This window comes from Chlamydotis macqueenii, chromosome 21 (assembly GCF_036417535.1).
Source record: "Chlamydotis macqueenii isolate bChlMac1 chromosome 21, bChlMac1.mat, whole genome shotgun sequence".
In the NCBI taxonomy this organism is placed as follows: Eukaryota; Metazoa; Chordata; class Aves; order Otidiformes; family Otididae; genus Chlamydotis; species Chlamydotis macqueenii.
Genome location: NC_141576.1, coordinates 6,598,946 through 6,619,700, shown reverse-complemented (window position 1 = coordinate 6,619,700; position 20,755 = coordinate 6,598,946). Strand labels below are relative to the sequence as shown.

Below are 20,755 nucleotides of genomic sequence, written 5' to 3'. Positions count from 1 at the left end.
TTGGGCAGCCCTGCCCCGTCAGCTTACAGATTGAGAATTAACGTTTTCATCCAAATTTCATAGGTGGTACTTCTGCATCTCAGTAATTCCCTGTACATCAAGCTGGTCATTGCTTTCCATATCTGAGCTTTGGTTTTAGAAGCACAGTAGATCATAACCATAAATGTTTCATTTACTGTAAATATTTAATAATTATGAATGATTGATGACCAGATTTTTAAAGCAAACTGATAGAGTTCCCTGAAATGAAGACTACCTTTCTAAAATTGTCTAAGCTGTATTCTAAATATCATATGGGCTTTGTTGTGCTATTGAGCTGCATGCCTGATTGGTATTTGCATTAAAAATATTAGCACATGGGTTACAATTATTATTGTATTGGCAATAAAATTAATCTGGATGGACTTCCTTGTGGATACAAGAATTTCTGTACCCACCAATTTTCATTCCATTGTAAGGCACATCTTCTTTATGGATTGTTTCAAAGATGTTTTCTCAAGAGAATGTGGTTTTTGTAACACAGCGCTAATAGCTGGCAGTGTTTTGGTGACTACTTTCACCTATTTCGCTTTCAATTTTTTCCAATTGCCTTTGATATCGCTGGGATTTTGAAGCTTAAAGAACCCCTATATAATGCTTTTCTACTTATCAGGGATCTTGCATCTCTAAAAGATTTCATTAACAATGTTGTTTTCTGATTCATGAATGAGCACCCAGCCGAGGGTCTGCGTACCTCTCCCACAGACATTTTTGGATATCTGACAGATGAGGAAGAATCACTTTGCCTGTAGGTGCCACTGTTGCTCTACACGCAGGTCTGAATCCTCAGTGCCCTTCATTGAAAATCCAACCTTGAAAAAGCAAACCTAAACCATTTCAGGGACTGAAATGTTGCAGAAGTAAAACTGTGCAGACCATTGCCAGAGCCTTGTCCATGCCAAGACTAAAGTATATGCTTTATCTTGTTCCTAAAAATAATTATATTATTGCTAATCTTGAGGAAAATTGATTAAGAGATAACTATGTATTGAATTAGTTCCAGATATATTTAATCTAAGCCTTTCGCTTACTGCAAGTTTATTGTTGAGCCTCAGACCGATAGCAGCTGAACCTTGCCAGTCTCTCCTCTGGACCAAATGTGATTTAAATGCTGAAGTTGCACATCAGTGCAGTAAGAATTTGGATTTCTGTCAGCACTGTTTACATAGATGGTTCACATGCTTTCTGAAGTGAAGTATGGAGGTGGTACAAAGGCCACCTACTGCTATTTCTTCTGTTGTTTGGTGATGTGAGGTCAGCTAATGGAGTTCACTTTGCAGCTTATCTACCACCCAGTGCCGTTCCGTGTGTAACGCCAAGGGCAATCACGGGCTGCTTCCTTACTGCCTTGGGAGAAACCGTGGGTCACCTTGCCCTTAGGTATGCAGCCATTTCGTATGCTTACTGTATTCTTGGATGTTTCAGACACATTATGGAATAACACAAGTTTATTTTCTGCTCTTTCTTCAAAGAAATGCATAGCAAGCTGAGTAAAAATGATAAAACAACTAAGGACAAAGCAATTAAGAGATGAACCTTCGCAGGTTCAGTCCTACTCTTTTTTTTTTCTTACTGCAACTATTCATTGGCTAGAAAACAACAGATTAAAATTTTATTTTCAGTAATTTATTGTCTTCTGAAATATTCCCAGCCATCTGCATGTCAGAACGTAACCCAACAGCTTTTTCTAACTAGTAGACAGCCCTCCACGTAGATAACCTAATTCTCCCTCCTTCTGTGTGGAGCAGATCGCTCTTACGTGCATGAGCAACAAGCTATATTAAGTAGTACTTAAGATCTCCCTAAGCAGTTTACACAGAGGCGTTCCTCGCTTTTCTGTCTCTCCCCAGTTGGTCGAGGGCTTGCAGATATTTCTGACCCCGTTCATAGACCAGGATCTGGGGAGTGCTGGAAGGGAGGTTGTGAGTTTCAGCTGGCTGTCGCGGTTCACAAGTAGCAGAAGCAGAAATTAATGGGCTTTTATAGGAAATGGTGTAGACACTCTTCATCACTCCAGCTTCTTTCTTACGCCATTTTTTCATCAGTTGCTGAAGAAGGCCGTAGTTGGTGGGTGGCTCTGAGACAGGAAATGATTAAATGTTAGAAATGACAGAATTACATTTTTGGTCCCAGTGTTTTTACTCCACAGTTGTCCTAGAGAATATTGGTACTATTTTGACAGCAGATTAAGGACAAAACATCTTTCTGTTCCCAGGGCATGTCTGTCTACCCTCTGGCTGGAAGGGAAAATCGCTGTTAGGTATCGATAGGACAGCAGTAACGGTATCAATGTAAGGAGTCCTAATTCTTCATAGTCTCTCTGGTAGATACTAAAAAAGTTAGCAGAGCTGTACATGTCACTTAAATACAGAAACATAATAATACTCCGTGAACTCTCCTGGTAGTTGTATCTCACAGCTCTCCTTGTTTTCAGCTAAGGCCTTGCATTATTGCACAGGGGAGAGAAATCTGTTCATTGGCACTGTCCTTCACTGCTTCCTGTGGTGATTAAATATTGTTATACGGATTGCATTTCCACTTTATCAATCAAAAAAATAAGCTACTGACTGGGCAAAAGAGTAGCTCAAAGTCACCACAAGATCCATTTTCAGAATTATAACAGAAGGAGGTTCCTGGCTCTAAGTCTATATATTGACCACTGCACCGTGTTCCATCTGATTGAATTAATAACAAAAACTACCAAGAATGGGGAAATCTGATTTCTGAGGAACCCAGGAAAACTTGCGTCCATTCCAGCTGCGGAGGGGAGGCAGCGCAGAGTTGTAACCATGTCTGCTGTATTTATCATCATACTCCGATACTAAATTTCGGCTTCTTGGTTCCTCATGATGGGAGAAGAGGAGCTGTATTGGCAGGCCCTGAAATGAGAGGTACATGAAACCACGCTTTTCGTCTCTACATAGCATTCTGATGGCTTAGCGTGCTTCTGAGTCAGATGGTACTACCAATGATACCACAACATTCTGTCAGTACTTGTATTACTTATCATTTAATCCCTGAAAATAAGAGCATTTGCATTTCAAGTAAATTTCCAGTTAAATTAAGCAACTACAGCTGTATGTCATGAGATCTGATTAGTCTGATATCAGCACAGGCATCATGGATTTGCAGATACATTTAAGAACCCTGCAAATGAAAAGCTGATTGTCTTGTGCTGCTGAAGTGTTTCGTTGTGCACGAGCATTACACGCACTACCTTCCAGCTGTCTTCAGGAGAGAATGATGAGAATATTTTGAGGTGGAGAGGCACCTTGGAGGGAAGGGACATTGCAGTACATAATACCTGTGGGACAAGTTATTGTTCTGAAAGATCTGGGACTCATTTAAGTGCTGTTCATTCCTACAAATCGGAGGTGTGCTGATGAAAATAATCCTCTTTGGCAATCTTGTATTATAGCCCACAGAATGTCCTGAAGACAACACCCAGTCCTAGCTGGTAGTAGCGTGCTGGTTTTCTTCATGTGCCCTGGTCACCCTCCGAGGCAGAGCCCGGGAAATAACAAATGAGTACCAAGAAGTATGTGTCGTTAGTCTGCCTCTGCAAGGCATCTTACTTAAACATACGAGGGAGCTCTGCATCCCGTAAACGCTCCGTGGACCTGCAGTGCTTTCTTTTACACATATAGTTGTTCAACGATGTCAAATATTATCTAAGCATTAGTCAAAGATCACCGCTATTTGAAATGTTGGCACGCACAGCCCTACATTTGAAATTTCTTTTACTCACCTCATATTTCTCCGTCATGGTTCTCCTTAGGGTTTCATCTGGTCTGTGATCTGGGAAGGAAATGAAGTCTGTTCTGTAGATGCTGCTGCCGAGTTTCCCAGTCTCTTTTATAAACTGGAGAGATACAGAACACTCAGGATAGCCAAGGCTATCTGGTAATTACAGAAGCTGTGTTCCAGTGCTACTTTCTTCATCTATGCATTTTAAAAGCACTTATTTGGAAAGAAGTCTGTGCTATGTACTTTTTCTCAGATGATGAAGTCAGCTGGTATAATCAGCCATTGTAAAATTCTGGATTGATTCCTTGGTGTAAATATAAGATCTTGCGCAGCCCTTGAAAAATTATTGATGGTTTAAGTACTTTCACCTGCCATGCGAGCTAGCATCTGACATGGACAAATGAACCCCTTTTTTCTGTCTCTTTGTTTCTCCCTCTACTGCAGCAGGCCCGTCTCTGCAACGTAGTCTAGCATTTTCCTCCGGAATCTAAAGGAAGTCATTTTAGCAGTCAGGAGGACTTGCGCTAACAGCTCCAATATTGAACCTAACTGGCATGTTTTGCCAAAGTTAAATGTCTTATGATAAAATTCTGCTCAGCTCTTAAGCAGGGCATGCAATCTATCGAGCAGCTCTGCTAGCAAAGTTGCTCTTGTTTATACAAGCAAATGAAACCAATATCCAAATTATTAAAGAGGGTTAAGGAAGCCTCTCTTGCATGATTATAGTATATATTATTACATTGTATATATTGTTGTGTAGTTGTATAGCAGTCTGAAGTGATTGCCATAAAAAGTGCTGTAGTGTTTTTAATTGGCTACTGTTCTGTCTGGTGTGAACCGCACCATATAACCCACGCTCAGGCATTGCTTCTGTCCTGGCTTAGAGAGAAGAATGGCAGATCATAAACAAAATTAATTAACGTATGCCAGGCAAGATGCCTATCCTTTTCCCTCTTCTTACTCTTCTGAGATGAGCCTGGACTCTAGCTCACGGTGGCAGTAGTAATCTACCTGCACAGCATTGGTTCTGACCCGCTCTATTCCTGCGCTCATGCTTCTTTCCTGATCTTACCCTTTGCCTCTCTTCCAGCCAGTTTCCAATGAGAACTTTAGTAGAGTATTTGGGTTCAACTTTCCACCAATTCTGTCCATCTTCTGGCGATGCATTCATATTTCTTTGTCTCACCAGCATTGCTCTCCCTGGTTGTTGGAACCCTCCTTCACGAGATGTCAGGGAAAGGTTACTCAGTAGTCCAGTGCTAAAACTAGGGTGGGAAGGGGCTCCACTTCTGCCTGCCTGTGTGCTCAGAAACATGGGTGATGTGTGCAGTGCTTGGCCGTAGAACCATTTGTGTTTGCTATCCCCACGGTGACTGTCATTCCAGTAACCACATTCTAGGCTGCATCATATTTTCCATTGAGTGAAACAGTGGCTCCTAATTCCCTAAAGTCATCTGGGTTTTTTCCTCTAATAGAGTTCAGAATCAGAGCACAGAATATCTCTCAAAACATTGGGATGTGACATATTCCTCTATACCAACATACCACACGTACCTACATGACACACAGTCTCTCTTCATAGACAGACACAATTTTTATTTTAAAGAAGTGGGACAAACCAGGATGTCCATTCAAAATAATATGTTCTTTATTGACATAGCTAAAGATACGGGCTTGCAGCATGTACAAGCTTGTATGAGGTTTGCATATTCCATGTTCCAACTAATAGCTGGAATCAGGTTCTGGTGAGCCTTATCATTGTTAATGGCTGCCCTTGACGGACTACCCATCAATATCCTAAAAAGATAATGTCCTAGGTTGAGGCATGAACAGACTCGTGGAATCTAAGGTGTTTCTATAAGCTTTTTAGGAAGTTAACAACGCTGTCCAATCCCCTTTTCCCAGACGGAAATGAGAAACCACAATAATCATACAGGCTTATGATTCCATGGAATCCATCCTCAAGGTGGTACCAGGTCACTCGAACACCGTTGTCCTCCAGTCTCTTCTTGTAAAGCAAGCCGTCGTCCCTCAGCACGTCGTACTCACAAGTCAAGATGAAAGACTCGGGCAGCTGGTGAACAATAGCATCTTCAGCTAACAGTGGACACAGGTTGGGCTCACAGAATCTTTTCACTGTCTCATAAACTTCAGCTATAAAATCAGTGGGCATAAGTGGCTTCACACCTCTGACCTTAAATTTTTCAGGGATGTTATCTGGACTCACCCACTTCCTGTACTTCAGCCTCATGTCTGGAGGAATGTGAGAGCCCTCCAAGACCTCTTGCATATGCAACGCATCCCCATTTAGGTACTGCAAAGCAAAGAAAGCGGCACGTTCACGGAATAAGAGAGGGACTCCTCGATTTTGATGATAGGATGGTAAATTGAAGTCCAGTGCCTGAAGGCCTGGGTAGATCAAGATCTGGGCACGTAGTTTGGGCAGGTCTGATCTATCTGCGAGGGTCTGGCTAACAGCAGCCGCTAGATTGCCCCCAGCACTGTCCCCACAGATGATTATACGGGCAGGATCCACCCCATAGTGCTCTATGTTCTTCATGAAGTGTATGGTGGCATTAAGACAGTCTTCATATGCAGCGGGGTATTTGTGTTCAGGGGCTAAACGATATCTAATATACAAAAAGAGATAAGAGAAGGAAATGTAAATAGTATTAACCAGGAAATGGTATCCTATGCTGTCTTCTAGCCCCATCATTTTGGGGTGGTTTTCCTCCAGGTCAGGATATTCATTATCTCCTAAGCAGACATCCTCAGTTAATGATTGTGGATAAGCTGTAAATTGTGTATTCAATCACAAGGACTCAGTAAAGCATTGTGTTCTGATTAAAAGTGTGACTGAGCTTTTCTACATTTCTTAGTCATGCTGAAAACTCCCTGTGTTTTCTTGACAAGATAATTTAATAATTTTGTGCCTCTGCTTCCTATGTGTAAAATGGGACTAATACAGTGTGATTATTCTCTCTTTTTCTGTAAATCACAATTGTTTGGGGCACAGAATCATAAAATAGTTTGGGTTAGCAGGGAGATTTAAAGCCCATCTAGTCCAGCCCCCCTGCCAGGAGCAGGGACATCCCCGACTAGATCAGGTTGCTCAGAGCCCCGGCCAACCTGGCCTGGAATGTTTCCAGGGATGGGGCATCCACCACCTCTCTGGGCAACCTGGGCCAGTGCTCCACCACCCTCAGTGTAAAAACGTTTCTTCCTTATGTGTAGTCTAAATCTACCCTCTTTTCGTTTAAAACCATTGTCCCTTGTCCTATTGCAACAGGCCCTGCTAAAAAGTTTGTCCCCAGTTAGCATCTTATTACATGTTCATTTGTTCAGCACAAGAAAGACTTTTTTTACTTAAGTTTTTGATTGGCTTTTATAGATTTCCTTAGTGTGCCAAATATTACCATTTGGGTCTTTTCTCAGTATATCAGGGCATGAACACTTAAGAGCCATGAAATCTCAGTTACCACTGTTTGTCTCGTTATGGACTTCAATTAATTCTATAGAAATTTCTCAGCAAAAAAAAAATAAAATCTCCAAAACCAGTGCACTCTGCTGTGGCACCACAGCAACAGTAATCTCCCAACGACAGAACTGGGTAGGGTTCACTTACTGAACAGATACAACTACCGATTCACTTTCTCTGGATATGTAGCGGCATACTTTTTCATAGGTATCTGGAAAAGAAATATTTTCATTAGTGCTTTGCTCTGCCCTAATCTTTGAGACAGCTAGTTCATTCCAGAAAGGCACATCTTTGTTTTCAGACTTCCTCCCAAATCACATGCTGAAACCACCTCTTATTTCAATTTTGTATAAAGATGAGAATGTTCTTTCTACATTACTATAATTCCTCCAGCAAATATCTTACCAAGACTTCCAAATACCCAGCCTCCTCCATGAAAGAAGATGATACCTCTCCTTCGCCCATCAGAGGTAGCTTTAGGTTGATAAACCCTCACAGGTACTTTGTTAAACTGCAGATCCTGGATAAAGAGCTTTGGATCCACCCCTAGTTTCCGTCCCTGTCGCACGTATCGGCCAAAAGTGATCTGACTGCAAAGTCCAGTCTTCTCCAAAATCCTTCCCTGTTAAAGGTAAAAGAAATTGATTTCTTTAAAAAAGTCTTGAGTTAGCTAAGGTATAAAAACTCTGCAGCATACTTACACTGAACTGTATTTGAGGGAAATTTTAAAGAAACACAGAGCTGACAAAAAAAAAAAAAAGGAATGCACTCTAAGAAGGTGTAATAGTAACAGCAGAAGAAGTTAGAATAACTACTGTGAGGACTGCTCATAGAGGAGGATAATGGCTATGCAAGCACCTCCCAAACACTCTCTACATGGCTTCCTGTATCCTAAGTACTGACAGCAGAGTTGTTCCAGTAGGTTGGTTAGTCCTTGTTTTTTTCCTTAATAAACACGTGGAAAACAGTGAGGAGAAGTAACTCCGCAGTTTATTTTCCTGATAGGAATCCCCAGTCCTAAGAAAGGGAGAGATCCCAGGACAGAGTCAGAAAACAGTATTTGTTTTCAGTTTGCCTAGATCAGCTTTACCAGATTCACACCAGCTGGAATCTGAAGAATCAGATTGAAAAATCTAGGCTTCACATACAGCAATTTGACCTCTGTTGTCTGATAAAAATACTGCTCTTCAATTCGAGAAAAACAATTTTCTCAAGCTCTCACATCCTACAGACTGTAAAAAATTTACTGCCATTAGTCAAATCCAGTGTCATTCTAATATCACATCAGAAATTTTATATAGGCCATCCAAATTATCTGTCTTGGACTACACATTTTAATTGTCAGTATTCTCCTGCACACCTTTGTGCTCGTTCTTGTTTCATTTATACCTGATAACAACAGTGAAATGTCATATATAGAAACAGCGATAAAAGCTTTTATAGTTCATTGCATAAACTGACTTTCCCGAATTAGACTGTAAAAATTAGTGAATTTGCAAATCTTAGGTGCTGAGTGGTGGTGTGCTAGTTACTGCTTTTTATTTGCACAACAGATTTCCTGAGCAAAATCAAGACACTTCCTTTCCCAGTTTTCTTGGAGTGATCTTGCAAGCTGCAATATAAATCTGATGTAGTAAGTGAACAAACAAGAAGCTGGGAAACAAATTAATTAATGGGATCAAACAAATAAACTGTTACAGTTCAACTACTAAACAAGATCCCAATTTTAAACGCTCAGTGAGTCTTTCTTTATTCGTGCCCTCGTCACCTGCTAGTGGGATTCGGGAGAGCTGGGTCTCTACATTTCCAGAGGATGTCAATGGTGTAAGGAACTGTGGGCAGGAAAACGAGCTCTGTGGGATAGCAAAGGCGATGTTGTGGCTGAGGGAGGGAAGCAGGACACTGAAGAATGAAAAAAATTACAAGTACTGCAAGTGACAGAGGAAGAGTTTAGGAGAGCTCTAATGCGGTTTATGCAATGCTGTAAAAGGGAGTCCAGGGATTAAGTAAAGCAGCCCTAACCGGATTTGGTACCATAAATGTCAGCCGTGGCAGCAGCAGCTGAAGGGCTGGCGTTTTCCTTGCGCAAGGTGACTTCGCCCGGAGCTGAGGGCAGTTATCAGACGAAAGACCAGCTCAGCTCCGAATTCGAGCCTTGCATCAGCACCGCCGTTTGGCAACCTCTGCGGACAAGCCCTAGCACGCTGCATCTCATCGCAAAACGGGTTTTGCGGGGGACGCTTGGGAGCAGCGTCCCGCTGGCGGGTGCTCCTCCGCAGCGCTCTCCCCGTCATGTGCAGCCGCAAGCATCACACGGGGGCGGCAGGGGCGTGCGGATCTTAATCCAGGCGCCTTTTTTTTTCTTTTTTTTTTTTTTTTTTTGGCTTCCCAACCCAGTCTGTGGGCCGGGGCTTGCCCGGGCCGCCCCGCGTTTCGCCCTCGCCGTGGGGGCCGGGCCTGCCGAACCCCCGTATCCCTCCCCTCCCCGGGTGGAGCTCCCCCCCCCCCCCAGCCCCCCGAAACGAGGAGGGGCGACTCACCAGGGCGGCCGTGCCGAGGAGGACGGCCAGGACCAGACGCAGCTTGGCGGGCTGGTTCACCCCCGGCGGGATGTCGTAGCCGGGCAGGCCGAGGAGGACGGTGGCCAGCGCCGCCGCCAGCGCCGCCAGGGGCAGGAGCAGCAGCAGCAGCGCGGGCAGCAGCGCCATGGCCCGCGGCGGGGCCCCCGGCAGCGCCCGCCCGCCACCCCCCCCCCGGGCTCCGCACCGCACCGCACCGCGGCCCGGGCCGGCGGCGTCACGGGCCGTTTGTGACAGCTCTGCAAAGCCGCCGGCGGGGTCATGGCGCGGGCGGCCAGCGAGCACCCGGGGGGAGGCCGCGCCGCCGGCTTGAGGCGCGGTGTAATCTCGGTTCAAGGAGGCAGCGCCTGACCCCGGCCGCTCAGGGAAGGCACCCGTCGCCCTCGGTCCTGGTGGCTGGCGCTGCCCATTCGAAAGAGACGGGAAACCTGCAGCGCCGGTGGGTTGCAGGGCAGCTGCCTTCCCGACGGATTCGTCCTCAAATGGCCGGAGTGCGTTGTTTGTCCTTATATTTAGGGATGCTGTGTCTAAAGGCAGCCTGCAGGAAGCTAAAGGAAGGGCTGTCTTTGCACTGGGAGATCTAAATGGAAGAGATCATTTCTTCTTGTGAAAATTTCTGATTTTCTCAGTCTTGGGATGTTTTTTTTTTCCTTAGGATTTTCATTTCCTCAGTCTTACTATTTTGAGACTGCTCACTACTGCTTTTCCTTGCTTTCATCGCCAGGGTATAGTAAAACATCATATCAAGGAATACACTGCCTTGTTCTGTAAAGAAAACTCAAAACATGAAGAAACATCTCAGCACAAATTCTAAAAAAAAAATAATACTGGGGAACTACTCTCTGAAAGAATGTGAAAACATTTTAGTTCATATTTTCTTTGTCTTTAAGCAAACCTTCCAGTATACACAGATTGAGAGCCCAGTTCACTGATCCTTACTGTCGCTCTAAAACCTGACATAAGTGTTCCCTCTCAACCACTATCTGTTGCCCTGAGCTTCAGTGGGCATAACAGAGACATCCCAAGATTAAATAGGAATTTGCAGAGCTACGGTTATTTCAACATCAGGACAGCCCTTATTTGCCTCCAGCAAGGTGTCCCAAATTAACTCGGGCCTCGTCCTGCTGCTCTTGCAGATGTAGTTCTGCCATGCTCACTAAACGCATGTTGAATCTCCTCACTGAGCCCTTGATCTCTGCCTGTTTTTCCAGAGCTTTCCTCGAAGTCTTCCCTCTAGCTCACTGTGTACCTAACTGGTACTTTTTAGCTCAATAAAATAAGGTCATGCTTATCAAATGGACATCACAAAGATCCTGACTGTAACTCACAGAAGTTGTTTAATCCAAGTTGTTCCACAGACATTATTTACATAGAAGTAGATAATCTGATAATTAAATACAAGGAATCCATCAGATGCTGATTGGAAGGAAAAGGGATTGAAACACAGCATGTGTAAAATATTAAAACTGTGAAGGCTGAACTGTCAATAGTCTCACAAGGAAAGAGACCAGTGTTGAGACAGTATTTGAAGTTCATAAATATCAAAATTCATATTTTACACATCACGTTTTGCTGACAAGTACTACCTGAGGTTTTGGAGCCTAAACGGAGACGTTAGTGGGAGAAGCATAAAGAGGGAAAGATGTTTCTACAGGACTTTTATGAAGTTAACAGTTCTATCCAGTCCCCTTTTCCCAGCTGGAAATGAGAAACTGCAACAATCAAATAAGGTTATGATTGAGTGGAATCCATCCTCAAGGTGGTACCAGGTCACTCGAACACCGTTGTCCTCCAATCTCTTCTTCTAAAGCAAGCCGTCGTCCCTCAGCACATCATACAAGTCAAGATGAAAGACTCAGGCAGCTGGTGAACAATAGCATCTTCAGCTAACAGTGGACACAGGTTGGGCTCACAGAATCTTTTCACTGTCTCATAAACGTCAACGTTGAATTCATGTGGTTTGTAGCCTCTGACCTTAAATTCTTCAGGGATGTTATCTGGACTCACCCACTTGCTATAATTTAATTTATTATCTATAGGAATACGGGAACCCTCCAAGACCTCTTCCAGATTTGATGCGTCCCCATTTAGGTACTGTAACACATAGAAAGCAGCACGTTCACGGAATAAGAGAGGGACTCCCCGATTCTGCTGATAGGATGGCAAATTGAAGTCCAGTGCCTGAAGGCCTGGGTAGATCAAGATCTGGGCACGTAGTTTGGGCAGGTCTGATCTATCTGCGAGGGTCTGGCTAACAGCAGCTGCTAGATTGCCCCCAGCGTTGTCCCCACAGATGATTATACGGGCAGGATCCACCCCATAGTGCTCTGTGTTCTTCATGAAGTGTATGGTGGCATTAAGACAGTCTTCATATGCAGCGGGGTATTTGTGTTCAGGGGCTAAATGATACCTAATACACAGAAAGAGACAGCAAAAGAGAAGGAAATGTCGTAACTCTAAATACAAATTTCCTACAGCACCTTGGCTTTCCCTGTTTTGTTGGCAGTATTTTTATTTCAGAAAAAAAAATGGTGTCATCATCTGCTAAACAGGTATTTGTCCACTGAGTTATTACAGATAAATAATAGCCAGTGGGCTATGCAAGGACATAGCATAGCTGGGAACTTCTTTTGAGAACAGCACTGACCAGAATGCACGTGGTACAAGTTCATTTTATTCTTGTAGTGTAGACTGCATCTGGCTTGTGGATGAAGTAATTTAATCAGTCTGCACCTCACCTTTACTTAGGGTGTTTCCTCTTGAGTATTATTTTATTTTATTTTTCTTTGCTTATTTAAATAACAGGGACAGAGCTATATTTTCTGTATTATTAGTATTAAAATATATTAGCATTTGATTCTTACTGTTAGAAAACTTCTTGAAGTTTACGGGGTGATTACATCTAACTAAACAGATCACTCAATCACCACCTTCCACGTTTGTTCATTAGTCAGTTCTCAATACTTCAGTAAACTCTTCTGGAAAGCATTCCTTTTTTGTGTGTGGTGCCAGCATAGCTCTGTGTTGGAAGACACATGAACCTCACTTTGGGGTCTGTTTGTACTCTGCCTGCATTAGCAGACTGAGGGCAGGGAAGAAATTAAAATAGTCCCCTTGAAATTCTGTCTGACTCTTTGGGATCCTGGGGAAATGGTTTACTGAGGAGTGTTCCTTCAAGATGTGCAGCACTGTGGTGCTGAGAAGTGAAAAAAAAAAAGGAAAAGGACTTGCATAGGGTAGTACTGCCGTAACTCGCCCAACAGACACAACCACCGACTCGCCTTCTCTGGCAGATATTTTCATAGGAATCTGCAAAAAACTGGGGAGTTGTTGACTGCCCGCTCCATTTCCAGACGCAACACCCGAGGAAGGTGGAAGCCTCCTTTTCCCGCCCTGGCCCTTCCGGACCCTCGCCCGCCCTTGTCCCTCTTCCCCTCAGCCCTGCCGCCGCCCCTCCAGGCAGGCAGCAGCCGTTCACCGGGAGCACTCAGCGGGCCGAAGATGACGGGAAAGCTCAGCCAGATTTCAGACCTTCTGCCAGGCTTCGGGGCAGAATTATCCTCCCCCCGCCGCCAGAAGGTAACAGCGGCAGCGCAGAGCTGCGCTGTGGCGGCGGGAAACGAGCCGGCCCGCCCCAGCGATGCTGCAGTACAGCCGCCTGCCGCCGGGGAAGAAAATGGCGCCCGCGGCCGGTACAGCCTCACCGGCAGCCGGCCGAACCGCGCGTCCCTAGCGAGAGCTGCGGGCCCGGCCCCAGCTTCCTCCCGGAGCACAAATAGCGGGTAAAGGCGATTTGGCTGCACACCCTCGTCTTTTCTAAAATCGTCCCCTGTTCGGAGAGAGGGAGGAGAGCTCGGCTGAGCGGAGGGCGGCCCCGGGGAGGCTGCCGCGCACCCCGCGGGGCAGGTTGCCGTGAGGGAGACCCTGCGCCTGCCTTCCCCCGGCGGCGGGCGCCTGAGGCGGTGCCCGGGCTTCGTGTTGGCGGGATTCAGCCTGCTCCAGAGCCGCTGCGGTTTAGTCCTCACCAGAAAGCTGGCGCGGGAGAAGATGGAGCTGTGGCAGTCCCCTGTGAGGCTACACGCCTGGGCGAGCAGGGTTGCTTCGGCACCGTGCGCCTGAGCAGGTAGGCCCGTGCGTCCGACTCACACTCTGTCAGGTGAAATGTCTTAGAGGAGGAAAAAAAAAAAGAATTTCCATCTCAGCATCACCAAGTCCTATGGTTTTGTACTGGCCTCCCACCACTTACAGCTTTAAAACCCAGATGTCATTCCTCTGAGGTTTCCTAGTGAGTCTCTGGTTTTATCTGCTTAAGAAGCATGTGGCCTTCCATCAGTGTTACTGGAAAGCTCAGAGAGTGGCCTAAAAACATCATCTGTGCTTAGCTAAAATGGAAATCAAAGCAGTCTTGCTTTTTATACATAATTAATTTAAACTTAATTAGGGAAGCTCAGCGGATAAAGCTTGGACTCTCATGGTTGGCTTGATCCCTATGTTATAGGAAAAACCTCACTGAAACTATCTGAGGTTTAGCAGAAATTATCTTATAAAAATTATCTTATAAAGTCAGCCACCAAAAAAAGGAAAGCTTTAATTTCAGTCTCAGTGCAGCCAGCAGGATTGTGGTGTTTACACACCTTACAAAAATAACACCTAAACCACATTTCTAGCAGAAGTCATGGCAGAGAAACTCACCATAGCAGATACATAGAAGCAAGGACAATTCAAAACTTTCCAGGATTATTCAATCTGGGATGGATACTGAAATTGGAGTACTCAGATTTAATTGTTCCCATAATTGCTGGTATGAACGAAGCAGTAAAAATCAACAGCAGTATCACTGGCAGTATATAAAAAGATGCCATTTCACTTAACCAAAGGTGAGGTGTCTTTATGCCTATCTTTGATTTAGCTTTCTCAGATAACAGTAAACCTTAAAGCAGTCCAGGTTACAACAGGTGTCTCAGGTGCCACACATTTTAAAGTTCTTGGAAGTATGCAAGGTGCTAGCATGCATGACATTGGAGAAGAGTCTGAGAAGAATGTGTTTAATTTCCTGTTAAGCTTCACATTAATTATGGGACTGATAAAGGGCCTGATGTTCTACATGGTATTCTTGGATGCGGATGATGTGGATGACTGTTCAGAGATAGCAGTCAAGTACTGAATGATGTTCTGGTTTATGATATGTTGCTGTTTACAAGGAAAGCCAACTAACGTGGAGGTTAAATTGTCTCTTGCACCTAATCTGCAGCAACAGCATACTGCTTCCTGTGTTGTGGACGTTCTTTAAGTAAATTGGAATATATAGTTTTAACAAGGACAGTTAGAAAAGAAAACGGGAACTAACGTGAGGGGAAAAAAAGCTAATGAATGTGTGCTTTGCAAGAGTACATGCCTACATCTTATTTTGTTGTTAGAATATTTAAGCACAGGAACAAGTTTTTCATATTTGATGAACATAGGAAAGCAATAGGAGCGTTTTCTCCATTGTAATTTAAACAAAGCTGTTAACACAGTATCTCTGTTGGTGTCAGCTGCAGTTTTGACTTAATTTTTTTCAGTCTAAAATACTTGTTACCTAGCCCATAGAAATTTTCTGCAAGTCAGTGACTGGGAATCTTAGACTCGGATGCTACATGTACCGTATTGCACAGGCACTGCATTATAGCATTATGATATCAGTGTCTTTCTCCTTTGCCAAAACACACTTAGCCTTCTAGGAAGAACACAATCATAGATCATAACTGAATGAAATGGGTCAGACCAGATGTTGATTTAAAATTTTACTGCACTTTTAATATTTATTGAGAGAGTAGCATCTAGTCCAAATAGATCACTAAAATAGGCAGACTGCACATGGAATACTTCAAATAGCACTACAAGAAACTTTCATAGCATTCTTGAAATATCTTTTTTAGTGGTCACACTGGCACAATTGCTCCTTAACAAACTGTCCTATCTAAACCTCTTATATGGAATTTCGATGCATAAAAGACCACAGAAAATTGGCAGTTCTTACAGAAGGAAAGCAAAGTGTTTCTATAAGCTTTTTAGAAAGTTCACGATGTTGTCAAGACCCCTTTTTCCAGATGAAAAAGACAACCAGTCACTATTAAATGAATTTAGAATTCCATGGAATCCATCCTCAAGGTGGTACCAGGTCACTCGAACACCGTTGTCCTCCAGTCTCTTCTTGTAAAGCAAGCCGTCGTCCCTCAGCACGTCGTACTCACAAGTCAAGATGAAAGACTCGGGCAGCTGGTGAACAATAGCATCTTCAGCTAACAGTGGACACAGGTTGGGCTCACAGAATCTTTTCACTGTCTCATAAACTTCGGTTGTACAGTCAAGTAGCACATGTGGTTTGTAGCCTCTGACCTTAAATTCTTCAGGGATGTTATCTGGACTCACCCACTTGCTATAATTTAATTTAATATCTATAGGAATATGGGAACCCTCCAAGACCTCTTCCAGATTTGATGCGTCCCCATTTAGGTACTGTAACACATAGAAAGCAGCACGTTCACGGAATAAGAGAGGGACTCCCCGATTCTGCTGATAGGATGGTAAATTGAAGTCCAGTGCCTGAAGGGCTGGGTAGATCAAGATCTGAGCACGTAATTTGGGCAGGTCTGATCTATCTGCGAGGGTCTGGCTAACAGCAGCCGCTAGATTGCCCCCAGCGTTGTCCCCACAGATGATTATACGGGCAGGATCCACCCCATAGTGCTCTATGTTCTTCATGAAGTGTATGGTGGCATTAAGACAGTCTTCATATGCAGCAGGGTATTTGTGTTCAGGGGCTAAACGATACCTAATACGCAGAAAGAAACAACAGAAGTACGAGAAGGAAATATTAGTTTTAAATGTATTGCTGAAAATACCAGGTCTTGCAACCAGTAGTACTCTGATTACCTCAGAATTTTCCCTTTCTCCCCAGGTAGCTCATAAAGGAACTGTGGCTAGTTGGACCAGGTGGTGCAGATTAGCTTGTTGGGATACAATCTGTTTAGGGTGTTTCTCAAACACAGGAGTAGTCAGCTCCCAACTATGACTAGGTTTTATTAACAGCCATTTAGTGCTTTAGCTTTCCATGGGTCAGATACAAGTGACAATACTTCTGATTTATTTTTTTGTTTCAGTGCAACTATATCCTCATAATCCAAATCGTTATGTCAGTCTATTGGTTGTTTTATTAGTTTGTTGTTTCACATAGGGCTTCTGTAAGCATCAGAGTTTCCTTGAATAAGGATGAAGTAGAATACATGGCTTACTTAGTGTTTACTATCAATTTTGAGTTTGGAATTTTAAAACATGGATTCAGAACTTAATTTTCCAGCTAGATATCCCAAAGCGTTATTTGTGATGTGCTCAGACAGTGAAAACTTAGCTTGAGTCAGTCTTCAGTGGCTCCAAACAAGAGCAGAGTGAATTTGTAAATCATATCGTTGACAAGTCGCACAGAAACATTCCCCCTCTGAGAATGGTTGTTCCTAGAGCAGGGAAGCTCTAAAGTGATATTTACACTATAGGAAATAATCTAAAAACAGCATGAGGAAAGACTCACCCAACAGATACAACCACTGAGTCACTGTCTGTGGCAATAGAGCGGCATAGCTTGTCGTGGGTCTCTGAAAGAAACGTTTGGTGGGGTTTGGGTTTGGTTTGTTTGGGTTTGTTTTTTTTTCTGAAGTACTAATGTTGTCTGTTGCGTAGGTTAAAGAATTGCAAGAAGAAAATACTCGACTTTTCTCTGCCCCTTCCTGCATAGCTCCTCAGATCTTTTGTACCCCGTCATCTTCCTATTTCAGTATCTGCTTACTGTATTTTTCCCTCTCATATCTCATTGTTCTTGTCTTTAAGAAAAAAATCACATAATACAGAGCAGATGCTTTCTTTTGACAGCAAGACTTAGGAGAGTGCATCTCTGGTTATACTTCATGACTGCTACAGATCAAGTGACAATGAAATGTATGATTTATGAAGTAGATACTCCTTTGACTAAATTATAATATTTTTTTTCTGTTAGATATCTTACCAAGACTTCCAAATACCCATCCTCCTCCATGGAAAAACATAACTCCTCTCCTTTGGCTGGCAGGTAGAACCTTAGGCTGGTAAATCCTTACAGGCACTTTCTCAAACCACTGGTCCTTGATGAAGAGCTTCAGGTCCGCTCCTAGAGTCTTTCTACTTTGCATGTACCGGACAAAGCCAACCTGACTGCAGATGCCAATATTTTCCAAAATCTTTCCCTGTTCAAAGGCAAAGAGAATAGGGAGTTCACTCAAGAGATTCAGTATTTTCCACAGTAAAGGAACTATATGGGCAGTATACTCATGATGTCTACGTTGTATCTTTTAGGGCAATAATAAAATATTTGAGTAGTTGTACAGGTATAGTACAACTGAAGAAATAACAGTAGCATCATGAGAGGTCACATGAACAGCAGTGTTCACCGAAGAACATAATCCCAAAGCAATGCAGCATTAACACAGACTGGTGAAATGCATCCCTTTGCTTTCTCAGCAGGTCTGTTACCTAAGATTGAAAATGAGTTTGTTTGTCACTGGTTATTCTGTCCTTGCCCCTGAGAAGATGTGAAAACGTAGTGAAAGATGATAGTTTTGGAGCTGATTTTTATGATACTTCCCCAAAGTAGAGTTGACTAAGTTGAGAATATATTTGATAATTGCATTTTGATTCATCTCGGAAGTTTTCACTGACGTGTGCAATGCACTGGCAAGATCCTGAGATACTCGGTAGGCCGGAACGTCTGTTCTTTCTGTATGCTGTAGTGATATTCGTGCCAGGCACCCAAAGATAAATACAAATGAGAGCTACTGGTCCAACAAAACTTTGGGAAAAAAAAAAAAACCCACCAAAAAAAACAACCAACAAAAAACCTCTGTTTTGGAATATATTATTTAGTCATGCCAAACTAGTACTTTGGTCCTTAATGAAGATTTGGATCAAGCTCTTAATATTCACTATTTTGTTGTGAATATTTCTCATTAAACTGCCGCGTTTGTATGGATTGTCTGTGCAGTGTTATGACTCAATATATTTACCTATGAAAGGCCTTTTCTTCAGTGACTGACTGCAGCTATTTATAAAGTTCCTCATGCCTGATTTTGCAGCTGAAGAAATGAATACATTTTGCAACATACTGATTTTAATTCATTCTAGAAACTAGTCCTAGTGTCTCTGATTGTATACAGACATGATAAAATGATTTATTCTTTTGTATTTGCTATTTTCCAAGCAGAAATGGAGTAACTACAAAGAATATTCTCACCTTTACATTCAACTTGTTTAGTTTCTTTCATCCTGTGTTGTTTACGTTGTAGCATACAATTCTGGTTTATGGTACTAATGGGCAGTGTATAGATGATAAAAAGAGAACTGGCTTTTCCAGCTGATTAAGTGAAGTAATCTCTTTCTAATTACAACCTCTGTGCAGCCAAAGCATGAGAATATATATTTAGAATTCTTTACTGTGGTCCACTGTAATATTGAATATTTCTGACAGTTTTGTTTGTTTGTTTGTTTGTTTTTCATTTTAAATAGTTCGTCCCTCTTGGAGGTGTTTAAGTAATTTGTTAAATATATGCACAACTTTTGCTATCTTATGTATTTCTGACATCTGTCATGTCACATCTATACATTTGTCACTACATAGAAATACTCCTGATTCAGTGAGATCTTTTGTCAGTAGGGATCACCAGAAGTTGAGTGCCGGTAAGAGCTTCAGTTCTTGTGAACTGGTTAGCTTCCCATTCTTTTCCAGGCCAGCTCACCTGAAGAGGCTGGGCTGGCCAGAACCTCTCATTCCCATCGACAAGCCTGCTTAGCTGCTGCAGGAGTAACAAATATGTGTTCGGGGAGATGGAATTCCTTCAACTCCTCTTGGGCAACGTTACCTGATTTTGTCACTTGTGTGACAAAAACTCCCCCTTTTCCCAAAACCAATTCCGAAACGTTTGGTTTCTAATTTTATCTTCAAAATCAATACATAGCTCCTCATCTCCAAGTGCAAGAAAAGCTTGAAAGCATGGCCCAAAGACATCTGATTTATTCTGAACCTCGAATGGAAATAGAAATGATCCAACATGTATAAGCATTCTTAATCGGATGATTGCTAGGTTAGCACAATTCATTGTAGAAGCACAGTCAGACTCCCAAATGCTTGTGCTAGGCAGCCTTGACACACTGCCTAGTGTAAGAGCTAGGGAGTGTAGTAATTATTAATGTAATAATGACACTGTAGTAATGCAGTGTGTTATAAAAAATCTGGTGAAGGTTTCTTTAACAAAACGGAGCTTCTAAATACAACATATAGCATCATAGCTGTGCCCTGCTCTCCTCTTTTAATTCCAAGCAGGATTCTAGCATTGCATTAAGTTTAAAATGCGCAGATTCACCGTTCTTCCCCCAGAAATCACACCAGGTTAACTTACCACCACAGCTCTGCTTATTAAAATTACGTGAATGATTCGGAGCTTTACAGGCTGATTCACTCCAGGAGGAATTTCTGAATTGGAGAAATCAAAATTCATTGCTCCCATGACCAGTAATATAAATCCAGCAACAAAAGCTGCTAAGAATAACACCAGCAGTGTGTAAACAACTGCCATTTTGCTGAGCAGCAAAGTGATCTGAAATGTCTTTGATTTGACTTTCCCAGATATCTTTGGCTTTTACTTCCTGATTCTTTGTTCGTCACAAGGTTGCTCTGGCAAAAACCTTTCTCCTCCCTTTTACAAATACATTAGTAGGTATCTTTCCCTCTCCCACTCTCTCTTTTCCCCCTCCCTTTATTTCACAAAAGATAAGTTGGTCAAAGTCCTGAATTTGTTAAAAGGTCTACACGAGCATCATTTCGGAATATTTGCAAGGAACCAGTCCTTAG

At 42.9% G+C, this 20,755-nt stretch overlaps 4 protein-coding genes across 4 annotated transcripts; all 4 read right to left on the bottom strand.

Moving 5' to 3' along the window:
• Positions 1-1,850: 1,850 nt before the first annotated feature.
• CFAP107 (cilia and flagella associated protein 107) lies at positions 1,851-5,071 on the bottom strand. Its single transcript, XM_010128342.2, has 4 exons — positions 4,859-5,071; positions 3,788-3,901; positions 2,741-2,918; positions 1,851-2,116 (listed from the first exon to the last, which is right to left on the bottom strand). The coding sequence occupies exons 1-4, from the start codon at positions 4,976-4,978 to the stop codon at positions 1,851-1,853; spliced, it is 678 nt and encodes a 225-aa protein (XP_010126644.2). The 5' UTR covers positions 4,979-5,071.
• A 341-nt stretch (positions 5,072-5,412) lies between these two features.
• Positions 5,413-10,050, bottom strand: LOC104485848 (arylacetamide deacetylase-like 4). Its single transcript, XM_086764546.1, has 4 exons — positions 9,805-10,050; positions 7,670-7,886; positions 7,412-7,475; positions 5,413-6,416 (listed from the first exon to the last, which is right to left on the bottom strand). The coding sequence occupies exons 1-4, from the start codon at positions 9,970-9,972 to the stop codon at positions 5,642-5,644; spliced, it is 1,224 nt and encodes a 407-aa protein (XP_086620672.1). The 5' UTR covers positions 9,973-10,050; the 3' UTR covers positions 5,413-5,641.
• A 1,441-nt stretch (positions 10,051-11,491) lies between these two features.
• Positions 11,492-13,146, bottom strand: LOC104475158 (arylacetamide deacetylase-like 4). Its single transcript, XM_010121332.2, is given in 3 exon segments — positions 11,492-11,679; positions 11,682-12,253; positions 13,100-13,146. Coding segments are annotated over 3 exon segments (807 nt in total).
• Positions 13,147-15,882: 2,736 nt separating this feature from the next.
• Positions 15,883-20,480, bottom strand: LOC104475061 (arylacetamide deacetylase-like 4). The gene is made up of 4 exons (XM_010116313.2): positions 20,304-20,480; positions 17,882-18,098; positions 17,411-17,474; positions 15,883-16,657 (listed from the first exon to the last, which is right to left on the bottom strand). Exons 1-4 carry the CDS (start codon positions 20,478-20,480, stop codon positions 15,883-15,885), a joined length of 1,233 nt encoding a protein of 410 aa, XP_010114615.2.
• Positions 20,481-20,755: the final 275 nt, after the last annotated feature.

What these genes read in the sequence shown, in the direction of transcription:
- CFAP107 (XM_010128342.2), bottom strand. Translation starts at nt 4,978, where the DNA reads ATGCTGGTGAGACAAAGAAATATGAATGCATCGCCAGAAGATGGACAG. An exon ending in GGCTGGAAGAGAGGCAAAGG is followed by an intron (nt 3,902 to 4,858) that starts GTAAGATCAGGA and finishes GTATCTCTCCAG; the next exon opens with TTTATAAAAGAGACTGGGAA. An exon ending in ATCAGATTTCCCCATTCTTG is followed by an intron (nt 2,117 to 2,740) that starts GTAGTTTTTGTT and finishes TTCCTGTCTCAG; the next exon opens with AGCCACCCACCAACTACGGC.
- LOC104485848 (XM_086764546.1), bottom strand. Translation starts at nt 9,972, where the DNA reads ATGGCGCTGCTGCCCGCGCTGCTGCTGCTGCTCCTGCCCCTGGCGGCG. An exon ending in TCCTCGGCACGGCCGCCCTG is followed by an intron (nt 7,887 to 9,804) that starts GTGAGTCGCCCC and finishes TACCTTTAACAG; the next exon opens with GGAAGGATTTTGGAGAAGAC. An exon ending in CTGGGTATTTGGAAGTCTTG is followed by an intron (nt 7,476 to 7,669) that starts GTAAGATATTTG and finishes TTTCTTTTCCAG; the next exon opens with ATACCTATGAAAAAGTATGC.
- LOC104475061 (XM_010116313.2), bottom strand. Translation starts at nt 20,480, where the DNA reads ATGGCAGTTGTTTACACACTGCTGGTGTTATTCTTAGCAGCTTTTGTT. An exon ending in ATGGGTATTTGGAAGTCTTG is followed by an intron (nt 17,475 to 17,881) that starts GTAAGATATCTA and finishes CGTTTCTTTCAG; the next exon opens with AGACCCACGACAAGCTATGC. An exon ending in TCAGTGGTTGTATCTGTTGG is followed by an intron (nt 16,658 to 17,410) that starts GTGAGTCTTTCC and finishes TCTGCGTATTAG; the next exon opens with GTATCGTTTAGCCCCTGAAC.